The sequence below is a fragment of the Sus scrofa genome, chromosome 3 (assembly GCF_054392235.1).
Source record: "Sus scrofa isolate SSC_HxYL_T2T_F1_AM1 chromosome 3, Sscrofa_HxYL_maternal_Yorkshire_Landrace_v2.0, whole genome shotgun sequence".
NCBI lineage: Eukaryota > Metazoa > Chordata > Mammalia > Artiodactyla > Suidae > Sus > Sus scrofa.
The window spans coordinates 52,380,739-52,393,220 of record NC_139385.1 but is presented as its reverse complement, the minus strand read 5'-3'; the positions used below and the strand labels follow the sequence as shown (position 1 = coordinate 52,393,220).

The following is a 12,482-nucleotide window of genomic DNA, read 5'->3' as shown; positions in this document are numbered from 1 at the left end:
GTAAGTTATGTTTTGCTTAAAGTTAATAGAAATGGCTACTTCTTTGTTTATTAGCATTGACCACCTGACCATTCCTTCACGCTGTGGGAAAGGATTGTTGCATCGCATCTCTGAAGTGTTTGACTGTTGGTTCGAGAGTGGCAGCATGCCCTATGCTCAGATTCATTATCCATTTGAAAACAAGAGGGAGTTTGAGGATTCATTTCCTGCAGACTTCATTGCTGAAGGCATTGACCAAACCAGAGGATGGTATGTTCCTTGTTCTTTTGAAATGTTTTATTGATTTGATTTGATGTGATTTGATTTAGCAGGTTAACTGAGCACCTAGCACTTGAAGTGCTGGGGAGATTATGTTAAGCAAGACAGGCTTTGCTCCTGCCCTCTGTCTCTCACCACCAAACATCCCATAAAAGTATCTTTTCAGTAAGAATCTCTCAGAACTCTAGGGCTGTAGCTTCAAATTATAGTTTGAATTATTTGACATTTTGGAATACAGAGATTTGTTATATTAGAAGAATAGGTGATACAAAACAGTGTTTACTTTTGTTTACTTTAAAACAATGTCCTCTATTCAAGTCATTTACTCGAATGTTTAGTATTTACATACAAGATGATGTGTTGGGTGCTACAAATTTGAGGGAGCATTGAAAATATACTCAAATGTTAAGGCTAGCTTTATAAAATTAATATTCTTAAAAAATCCAGATGGGTGTGGGGGGGAGCATAGGGAGCATTTTGGCATTGATCTCATCAGGCGCCTTATCTAAAACAGTACTCTCATTTTCTTAATTAGAAAAAGATGAGTTATCTTCACTTCATGGATGAGCTTGGCTGACCCAGGTTCTGATTATACTTTCCATTAGTAATGTTTCTGCAGGAGTGTTTAAGGAATATTGGTGTCATCAGACGGTCCCATATAACCTCATATTAAAGGCAGTACGCCTCTCTGGATTTTCACCCTGGCATTTCTGGGAGGTCTCAGAGGCCGTCCCGGCGCCACCCTGCTCTGCCTTGGGGCTGTCCAGTAGCTCCCCTGAGGAAGGTGATAATACTGTTCCCAGCAGGGAGTCACTACCTCACTCCAGGGCTTTATTTGCTTTAAATAAAGCGCATTTTATTTTTTTCTAGTGAGAAGCTCTAGTATGATTGCTTTGCAGTAGGTCCAGAGCCTAATTTTTCAGCACTTTCCGGATCATTCTAATGTGTCACCGTTGCTTTAAGTGATTATCAAGAAGTGCAACTTACCTAAAATAGAAATTCAGTCCAATAAGTAAACACAGTTTTCTTTCCTTTGCTTGAATTCCTTTTCTTATTTTATTGAACTCTTTCTCTGTGGATTCTTTTTGCCCCAGGTTTTACACCCTGTTGGTGCTGGCCACAGCTCTCTTTGGACGGCCACCATTCAAAAATGTGATTGTGAACGGACTTGTCCTGGCAAGGCAGGTTACTCCTTTGTGTAATGATGAGTTCTAGTTCCTGATCTTAATTCTTGAGGCATGTTCTGGTGGGATCTAACCATTTTTTGGTGAATATAGGAATTTAGGAATGCCCCAGCTCTGTTCCTACTCTTTTTCTTCCCTCTGCTTTTATACTTCTTCCTGCTCTCCTTTTCATCTAATACCTCTTTTGTGCCCTTCTCTAGCAACTCCCATGGTATTCCTAGCAATGAAATTACGTTTGTTATTTAGAAACACACAAACTTCTTTTGCTTATAGCTCTTATTTAATCTGTACACTAGTCCTTAATGCAGATTTTTGTTACCTTTTCTTTAATATATGAGGAATCTATTGGTTCTAAAGACATTATAGGGGAGTCCTTTTTTCCCTTGGTGTCTATTGCCTCTAGTCACTAAAAGTAAAAAACAAAAAAAAACAAAAAAAAAAAGGAAATAAAATCTTTATGCATCCGTACCTTGCTTCATGTGCCATTCAAGTCATGGGATGACACCTAACATTGTGCCAGATCATGTCTTAAGCATTTACACGTCTTCACTCATTTATCCCCAGAACTATTTGATATTGGTCCTTTAATTGTCCATTTTGACATTTGAGGAATTTGAGATGCAGAAAAATTAAGGTCACATATCAAATGAGTGATAAATTCAAGTTCTGTACCCAGATGGTCTGGCTCTATGGTCTGTTTTATTTTTTATTTTTTTAATCGAAAATCTTATATCATTGTGTGGTTAAAAAAAAATTGTCTTTTTAGGCCTGCTCATGTGGCACAACTCAGCTCAGATCCCATGTTGCTGTGGCTGTGGTGTAGTCCGACAGCTATAGCTCCGATTAGACCCCTAGCCTGGGAACCTCCATGTGCCGCAGGTGCAGCCCTAAAAAGACAAAAAAAAAAAAAAACCCCAAAAAACGTAGTTACTGTTCGTAGCTGAGCAGTGTTCCATGGTGACCCACCGTTTGACCTTTCACCTGCTAAAAGATATTGGGTTGTTTCCATTGTTTGCTCTCTGTGAATAAAGCTGTGAATTTTCAATATAGGGTTTGTGTGAATATAAGTTTTTATTTCACTGGGCTAAATGCCAAGGCTGTGTTTTTAACTATTACACTCTGGTATCTTCCTGAAACTTATCCATTTTCTCACTGCAGTATTCAAAAAGACGCTTAAACAGATATTAACAAAACAGTCTTATTGTTGTGCCTTAATAGTAGCTTGTGTCCCATTTGCACTTACGTATTCCAATTTGTAGATAATCTGTGACCATATATAAAGGTAAACTGTGATGTTGATTTATTTAATTGGACTCTCTCTATTGTTTTTTAAGTGATGGCCAAAAAATGAGCAAACGAAAAAAGAATTATCCAGATCCACTTTCAATCATCCATAAATATGGTGCTGATGCCCTCAGGTACAAACCAGTGCTATGTGTGTATTTGTCATTTCCTATGTCAACATCTAACGTTCTTTTGATCATGTTTTCAGGGATGTTGATCGTTCCATACATTTGGTTTATAATTAGCTTATTTATTTATTTATTTTTTGTCTTTTCTAGGGTCGCACCCATGGCCCATGGAGGTTCCCAGGCTAGGGGTCTTATCGGCGCCTACACCACAGCCACAGCAACGCCAGATCCGAGCTGTGTCTGCCACCTACACCACAGCTCATGGCAATGCTGGATCCTTAACCCACTGAGCAAGGCCAGGGATCAAACCCACAGCCTCATGGTTTCTAATCAGATTTGTTAACCACTGAGCCACAACAGGAACTCCTATAATTAGCTTTTTTAAAATGCACCTCTCTTACATGGAGAATCACACTGGTATAATGTTGATGTTAAACTCCCCTGGCGGTTTTCTAAATAATAAAGACATTTCTATATGTAGAGGTCTTTTGGAATATGGGGATCTTTGTTGGGTTTTATTGAGTAGCACAGGTACTTCCTAGTTGCTGGTGCCTCTGCCTCACTCCCGCTCTCTCTCTGTAGGTTTCCTGTCTTATTGGTGTTAGATTCTCTCTCTCTCTTTTTTTTTTTTTTTTTTTTTTTTTTTTTTTTTGTCTTTTTGCCTTTTTGGCTTTTTTGGGGCTGCTCCCGTGGCATATGGAGGTTCCCAGGCTAGGGGTCCAATTAGAGTTGTAGCTGCCAAGCCTACGCCAGAGCCACAGCCATGTGGGATCCAAGCTGCCTCTGCAACCCTACAGCACAGCTCATGGCAATGCCAGATCCTTAACCCTCTGAGCAAGGCCAGGGATTGAATCCACAACCTCATGGTTCTTAGTTGAATTCATTAACCACTGAGCCACGATGGGAATTCCGTGTTAGATTCTCTCATATCATTTGCTTCAGTTTTGCACTTACTTCTCAAATAGCCACGTAAAATATATTTATGCTACAGCAAATAAAAATTAATACTGAAAAGTGTTTAGAAAATGTGAGCCACTGTTTGAAATAGTCATAGTCATGAACACTGAGTGCTTAGGTTAAAAGGAGCCACAGAGATCTTGTTTAGCACCCTCCTGGTATGAACACAGAGACTCACACCCAGGGACTGTGGCCAAGAACTGTGAACAGTCACCATGTCACCTAGGAACAGTTAGTGGGGTGTTCCGCAACTCCCGGTTGTCTGTTAGACTCACCTTGGGATACGTGACAACTTGGGCCTGCTAATTCTTTGTATTAAGAGCTGTCCTATAGAATGTTTAGCAACAACCCTGGCCTCTGTTCCCTGAGGCCCCTGTGCTGTTCCTTGTCAATCCCTGATGATTCCTTGTGAATTCCATAGTGTCCTGGAAGGAGGGCCTGGCTACTTCTTCCTGGGGCTGCCATACTAAGACCAGTGCATGGCATGCTTCTAGGTTGGTCTGGTGCCATATTTTGATGTGGAATTACAATTGATAGGTTTCTTACACAAAGCAAGAGCTTTGTCAGTTTTAAATTGACTATTAGAAAAAAATTTTCATTTCTTCCCTTTTGTAGAAAAAGTGCTAATTTGCGTATTGCCCTGTCAACATGTTGAGTAATAATATTTGGTTTACTGTCTACCTTTCTTTTCCATGTAATTTTTCTCCTTTTCCAGGTTGTATCTGATTAATTCCCCTGTGGTGAGAGCTGAAAACCTCCGCTTTAAGGAGGAGGGTGTCCGAGATGTCCTGAAGGATGTACTGCTGCCTTGGTACAACGCCTATCGCTTCTTCATCCAGAATGTCCTGAGGCTACAGAAGGTGTGGGTTATGGTGCTGTAGGATGGGGTCTGCCCCATGAAGCTGGGTTGATCTGGGTTTTTGCAAGATGGGGGCGAGCTGTGAGGCAGAGTTCCATGGGAGGCTCAGCAGAGCAGGCCCTGTGAATGGAAGATCAGAGCCACTGGGGAGGCTTGAGATGAAGGTGTCACGGGTATCTGGGGTCCATGCTGGACCAGGAGCACAAAACTGGAGCATCATTTTCCAGACACATGCTCACCTCTGCAAGACACAAAAACCTTGTTGAAGAAGAGCTACATTGGATTTTTTTTTGGCCATGCCCATGGCAGAGGTCCCAAGGCAAGGGTCAGACCCATGCCACGGCAGTGATAACACCAAATCCTTAACCACTAGGCCACCAAGGAACTCCAGCATTGGATATTCCTTTAGCCAGCCAAATTTGGCATTGGGGACTTGGTGATGGGGAAACCTGTAGATAGACAGTTACTATGAGAGTATGTGTACCTAGTAAAGACTGCTGCAGATGGGTGGTCAGGGGAGGCCATTCAATGAATGCATCTGGGCTAAGGCTCTAAAAGTGAGAGATGTTCTTATTGGGTTGTTGGGGTGGAAAATAGCGGTTGGTGCATGTGAAAGTGCTTCAGAGCAGTTATCTACTGGCCTGGGAGCCATCCTCTGAGAAACCCCCTCCCCTGCCCCTACTGACTGCTCTCTGGCCAGCAGGCTTCATTGCACATATGCCTGTTTGTGCTTTCTGGACTCCATTTGAGATCAGAGCCCAGCTACCACTCATCTTTTTATCTCCAACACCTTATAAGTAGAATTTCTTAGTAAATTAGTTTTGACCAACCATATGACATTATTCCTTCCTGAGAAACTGGTTGGAGAGCTGAGCTTTGAGCATCATGTTCCTGCAGGCTGGTGACTCATTTTCTGCTGCCTCTTGCTTCTCTTGGTCTGTTAATGAACCCTCCCAAGGAAAGCAGGGTCTTCCCCAGGCCCCTAGTGTTTCCTGTCTTTGTGATCCTACCACCTCTCAGGCCAGCAGTCCTAAAGTGTGTCTACTTTGCAGGCCTTTGCTGGTGTGGGACTCAGGAACACAGGTTGGGCCAAACTGCACATAGTTTGGGCTTATCTGGGTATGATAGCAAGATGCAGGCTCCACTCCCAGGTGATTAAATCAGGGTAAGAGTCAACAGAGTTGCTACCGACAGGTGGTGATGCTTTTGAGTATGGACAGGTGAAGTGGGCCTTCAGGATAGAAGGCCAAAGGAATAGGATAGAAGGCCAAAGGAAAAAGAAGGGGTGGAATGGGTAAAGTGAATAACTTAAGCAAAGTTGTTAATTCCTAGTACTTGTTTTCAGCTTACAGACAGTTGTCCAGTCCTGCTCAGTTTTACTATCCTTTATTCCTTAAGTTTTAAATAAATAGACCCTCTACTTACTGACAAAACGTTAGAATATTTCTGGAGTTCATGCTGTGGCACAGTGGGATTGGGAGCACTAGGACAAAGGTTCGATCTCCATTCTAGCACAGTGGGTTAAGGATCTCGCATTGCCACAGCTGCAGCATAGGTCGCAACTGTGGCTTGGATCTGATCCCTGTCCTGAGAACTCCATATGCCACGGGGCAGCCAAAAAAAGAGAAAGAATAAAGATGTTGGGATATTTCTTAATTCATAATTACTCTTTGATGCCTAGGAATTATTTTTTTTTCCTAAATTCTCTTTAGTTCACTCAAAAATGTAATTTATTAATTGAAGACTTAATATTCCCGGAGTTCCCTTCGTGGCTCAGTGGTTCCCAACTAGGAACCATGAGGATGCGGGTTCAATCCCTGGCCTCGCTCAGTGGGTTGAGGACCTGGTGTTGCCTTGAGCTGTGGTGTTAAGTCACAGACGTGGCTCAGATCCTGTGTGGCTGTGGCTGTGGCTGTGGCTGTGGCTGTGGTGTAGGCCAGCAGCTGTAGCTCTGATTTGACCCCTAGCCTGGGAACTCCCATATGCCTCAGTTGTGGACCTTAAAAAAAAAAAAAAAAAAAAAAAAGGGTTAATATTCCAAGTTTAAACTTACTTGGAAAATATTGCTAAGAATCAGAAATTTAGATTGCCAGTAAATTGAAGAATTTATTTCTCTATAGAAGTCTTCCCCCAAGAATGTAGGATGTTTCAATAATTGTCACTTTGTAGGAGGAAGAAATGGAATTCCTTTACAATGAGAACCTGGTTAAAGAAAGTGCCAACATCACAGACCGGTGGGTCCTGTCCTTTATGCAGTCGCTTATTGGGTTCTTTGAGACCGAAATGGCAGGTGTGTCTCTCTTGGGCCTTTCTCCCAGGAATAAAAACTCTTCTCTTTATAATTTAACTTTTGATATTTAACTGTTTTTCTTCATTAACATAGAGGAAATTTTTTGAATATATTTGATTTACAATATTGCGTTAGTTTTTGTTATACAGCAATGTGATTCAGTTATACATGCATTTTTTTTCATATTCTTTTCCATTATGGTTTATTATAGAATATTGAGTATAGTTCCCTATGCTATATAGTAGGGCCTTGTTGTTTATCTATTTTGTTTGTAGTAGTTTGTATCTGCTAATCCCAAACTTAATTTATCCCTCCCTGACCCCCTTTCCCCTTTGTTTTTTGTCTGTGAATGTTTCTATTTTGTAAATAAATTCATTTGTATCATATTTTAGATTACATGTGTAAGTGATATCATAGTATTTGTCTTTCTCTTTCTGACTTAATTCACATAGTATGAAAATCTTTAGGTCCATCCATGTTGCTACAAATGGCATTATTTCATTCTTCTTTATGGCTGAGTAGTATTTCCATGATGACCATTCTGACCAGTGTGAGGTGATACCTCATTGTAATTTTGATTTTCGTTTCTCTAATAATTAGCAATGTTGAGCATCTTTTCATAGACCTATTGGCCATCCATCTTTCCTCTTTGGAGAAACATCTACTTAGGTCTTCTATCCATTTTAATATTGAGGTTGGTTTTCTGTTATTGAATTGCATGGCTGTTTGTATATTTTGAAAATTAAGCCCTTATTGGTTGCATCATTTGCAAATATTTTCCCCCATTCTGTAGGTTGTGTCTTTGTTTTGTTTATGCTTTCCTTTGCTGTGTAAAAGTTTGATTAGGTCTCATTTATTTATTTTTACTTTTATTTCTGTTGCCTTGGGAGAGTGACCTACAAAAACAGTGGTACGATTTACGTCAGAGAATGTTTTGCCTATGTTCTCTTCTAGGAATTGTATAGTGTCGTGTCTTATATTTAAGTCTTTAAGCTGCTTTGAGTTTATCTCTGTGTATGATGTGAGGGAGTGTTCTAACTTTATGGATTTACATGTGGCTGTCCAGCTTTTCCAGTGCCACTTGTTTGAAGAGACTCTTGTCTCTATTTTATCTTCTTGACTCCTTTGTCAAAGATTAATTAGCCCTAGTTGTGTGCATTTATTCCTGGGCTCTTTAAACATAGAAGGAAATCTATAGCGATTTTGAGAAATACATAACAATAGATAAATAAATGTTTTTTTTTATCTTTCCAATATAATTTTAAGGTTTGTTGGTTGTGGAAGTGTGCTGTTCTAAGGCCTAGGGGATTGTCTCGGGGATGTCCAGCATCCTCACCCTCCACAGACACCACACAGGCCCATGGAATCACAGGCTTCAGTGGAGGCTGCACTTGTTCCCTGGGGGAAACATTGCCTAAAGTCTATGACCCTCAATTCCTTTCTCCAGAAATTGCCTTGTAGAATTACTTATGAGTCTCAGATAGAGATCATGTACATAAAATAGCTAGCAGGTAACAGGTACTTAATAAATAGTACTTGTTATTAATATGTTTTTAATATATTCTTAGGTCTACTTTATTAAATAAGTAGTTCCTGTTCAACCCGCAAAAATTAGGAAATACAGAAAAGTAACAATGAAGTTGACATTTCCCCACATTTCTGTTGCCCAGCAACAGATTTGGTTTTAGACAAGAGGTTAGAAAAATAGATTTTGTTGATTTTTTTGAGATGGGAGATAGAACAACCATAAGTCAAGGTGGAAAATTCCAGAAATTATATTAACCAAGATACCTGAGATGGGTCTGAGTGAGTATGGGTCTGATAGTCAGGGGCTATCAGAAAAGATGGCTTCCCTGTGCACACCCTGGTGACATGAACCAGCTTCCCTCAACACCCTGTGGTTGTCAGGTGCTCCTGTGCTGGTATACTGCTCCAGGGGATTTGAGGCGCCAGAGCAACTCTTTGGTCATGCAGGGGTCTGCTCTTCCTCAGCTGGTGCATAACTCTTCTTGGAATAGTTGGTACCTTTGCACTTTGCACAGTAGGATGATCAGTCCAGGGAATTTTGAATGCTTTATCAGTCATCCTGAAGGACTACACCCGCCCTATTAAACATGCACAATAAAGGCCATATGACTGCCAAGCGGTAGGACAGATCACCATCAGTGAAGATGGAAATAAGCATGTGAAACAGACTTCTGCACTTGGGATATCACCCCATTCCCTGGGACACCTGCTCATTGCCGTGCCCACTTTTCTCTCCTGAGTAATATAAATGAGTGCTGGGGAGTGTTGCCCAGGGGCCCTTGCCATCTTTAGGCAGCTGCTGTGACCTGCGAACAGCTGCATCTACCCTGGCTGGTCCCTGATCTGCCTGAGAACAAGAGGTTTGGCAGCAGTTGAGCACACAGCTGAGTGGTAAGGGCCAGGTGCAAAAGGCTGGGTGGTGCACATTGAGCCAATGAGATGGAGTCCAAGCCCAGAGTGCCCAGTGCACTTCCCACTCCAGCCTGTCAGCTTTGTGCCTCGCTTCCATCATCAAAATAGAGTTCTGAGGACTAAAGAGGTAGCATCCTTGAGTCTGCAGTTGCTCTTAGTGATCTCAGCAGTAGTTGCTGCTGCTCTTGTTTATTGATCTTATTTATTGATCATGATATATGGGCTTGGTTTACTTTCTAAGAGTTGAAACTCTTGAACACAGGAAACTGGCCTCCTAGAAAGTGAAAAGTTTAGTGACCTTGGAAATAACTTAGATGAGCCTCTTTCTTCACAGAACAGACCCTGATCACAGAAATTACCTCTCTAAATATGTGACCAGGGAGTGCCTCTGGCCTAGGGCTTAGTCCACCAGCACCTCAGTTTTAGTCTTTGTGAACCGCAGCAGAGAACAGCTCTGGCTTCAGCAACTTATCACTGTGTGGACTTAGACTGGGAGCCTCATTAACAGTCACTGAACTCTTTTCACTAATGTAAACTGTGTTAAAAATAAGTCTGTGCCTCAAACGGGGTTGGCTAGATGCCCTTAACTTCCTTCTTGTCCTCTTAGTTCCTCAAGGGAGCCATCAAATTTTTATATTTCTTCAAGATTCTTCTTTCCTTCCAATACCCCTTTCGCTTTTTTCCCTTCTCTATTTAACCTTTTGAACCCTGTTCTATTTTATTCACAGCCCGTGCCTGAGTTTCTCAGTTGTAGCACTACTGATGGTTTGACCTGGGTCATTCTCTAGTGGGGGCTGTGCGTTGTAGGTTGTTGAGCAGCATCCTTGGGGTGCACCCACCAAATGCCAGGAGCACCCACCTCCCCAGTTTTGACAACCAGCATGTCTCTCCAGACCTTGTTAATGTTCCCTGAAGGGCAGCATTGCTCTGGCCACGAAACCCTGATCTTTACTGTGCCTCTTAGCATCTAGTTAAAGCTTTATATGTGTCTGTCTTAGTTGAGGTTAAGGTAGCACAGTGGAAGGAAGTTGGGCTTTTGTGGTACTGCCACTTTACACAGTTCCAGATAAACAGTAGCTCATGGAGTCATGCAATGGGCAGTCTCAGCTTCATAGCCACACATACGGGGTTTCCTGTTTCCTTACTGACAGAGTGAGTTTGTAGCTCACAGGGTGGTTTGGCACCCTCAGTGAACGAGCTGTTGTGATTGCTTCACTTTGCTATTTCCTGTCTCCCAAACAGGCCTGGCAGCCCTTCAATGACAGGGGCCGCCTGCTTTTTCTTGTGCTCAGCCCTCTCTTAAGCTTGTATGTTCTCGCTGCCTGACGGACTATCTTCCTTTTAGCTTATAGGCTCTATACTGTAGTTCCTCGACTCGTCAAGTTTGTAGATGTGCTGACCAATTGGTATGTCAGGATGAACCGTCGAAGATTAAAGGTAAGTGCAGGCTGTTGTTGGGAAGAACAGAAAATGTAGGAAATATGAGAGTTGAGGAAAATACCAGCCAAAAGGAAAAGGGGCATTTTCAAATGCTCTTTTTGAAGCTATCTTTTTCCTTTTACATTGTGTAGTAATTGTACTGCCACTCGGTGGATGGGGGACCCATGAGTTTAAATGTCATCATGTTTATTCTCAGAACACAATTATGGATATTCATATTGGAAGAAAAAGTCTCAGGCCAAACAGGACTACACCGAGCAGACCTCTTAAAATCCAAAATTAATTCACACAAATATTTTACAAATGTCGTTAGGTACAGCCGGGATCTTGCAGGGCAATTCCTTGCTTCTACTGCTAGAGGTACAGTTATTTATTGACAAGAGTCTTCCTTAAGCCTGTTGGGGATTTAGGATGAGTAAAGCATGGACCCTGCCCCAGAACTTAACCTGTGCGTAAACAACAATGGTAGAAAACAGTATGAAGGATGCCCAGACCACATATGGAGGCTGCCCATTAGTACTGCCTTCAGATGTGCTAATGATAAAATCTCATAAAAAAACAGTAATTTTATTTTTGGTAAAATGTATTACATACACGTCCATCTAGGAGGACATATAAAATGTTTATAGTAGTTATCTCTGGGTAACTTAATTATAGCTGAATTTTCCCCTTTTTATTATCTTTATGTTTTTTCCTGTAATGAATTACTTGGTTTTAACAGTTTAATGTGTGTTTGGTTTTTACTCACCAGGGTGAAAACGGGGTAGAAGATTGTGTTATGGCCCTTGAGACCTTGTTTAGTGTCCTGCTTTCTCTGTGCAGACTTATGGTAAGATGCTTGATCCCGTTCTAAAACTCTAGCCCTGTGGGCTGCTTGTGATGCATTGTTGCTACAGTGTTCTGTGTCTGTATCTATTCTGTATTTGTTCCACCAGAAATAGAAGTAGGCTTTTTTTGGTTTTGATTTGTGTGTGTGTGTGTGTGTGTGTGTGTTTCTTTTATAGCTGCGCCTAGGGTATATGGACATTCCCATGCTAGGAGTAGGATTGGAGTTGCAGCTGCCAACTTACACCATAGCTACAGCAATGCCGGCTCCTAACCCACTGACCAAGGCCGGGGATCGAACCTGCACCCTCACAGAGACTATGTAGGGTTCTTAACCTGCTGAGCCACAATGGGAACTCTGATATAGATGTTTTAAAACAACTTTAAATTCTGTTTTCTCTTCAGAAATCTCATTAGCTTATATATGTTAAATAAGGCTAAGAAACATTAGCTATAAAAGCTAAATTTCTTTCTTTACACTCATGGCATGTTAAGCTCAAGGTCCTTGCATCTAAACTCAAGAGCCACATAACTCATCTTAATGTAGAGTCCTATAATTGTCTGTGAGTTGCAGGGAAGTTCTTAAACTACTATCTGAACAGATATCACTTGAGTATTTTACTTGAAAAATGTACATACCAATTGATTTTTTTTTTTTTTTCCTGAGCTGGAAGTAGTTTTTTTAAATGTTTTTATTATAGTTGATTTACAATGAAAGAGACTCAGTTATACATTTATATACATGATTTTTTTCACCCAATTGAAATATTAATTAAATGGTATACAAGTAGCAATTCCAGTTTTAATGTTCTGTATCT

At 41.2% G+C, this 12,482-nt stretch overlaps 1 protein-coding gene across 4 annotated transcripts in view; it reads left to right on the top strand.

The window, feature by feature from the left end:
• Positions 1-12,482, top strand: part of IARS1 (isoleucyl-tRNA synthetase 1) — a 76,727-nt gene that overhangs the window by 37,555 nt on the left and 26,690 nt on the right. For all 4 annotated transcript variants that reach the window (XM_021086986.2, XM_021086984.2, XM_021086987.2 and 1 more), the window contains 7 exons: positions 55-249; positions 1,353-1,439; positions 2,777-2,860; positions 4,527-4,671; positions 6,840-6,960; positions 10,745-10,836; positions 11,591-11,668. In XM_021086986.2, coding sequence (XP_020942645.1) covers positions 55-249; positions 1,353-1,439; positions 2,777-2,860; positions 4,527-4,671; positions 6,840-6,960; positions 10,745-10,836; positions 11,591-11,668 — 802 coding nt within the window. The remainder of the gene's footprint in view (positions 1-54; positions 250-1,352; positions 1,440-2,776; positions 2,861-4,526; positions 4,672-6,839; positions 6,961-10,744; positions 10,837-11,590; positions 11,669-12,482) is intronic.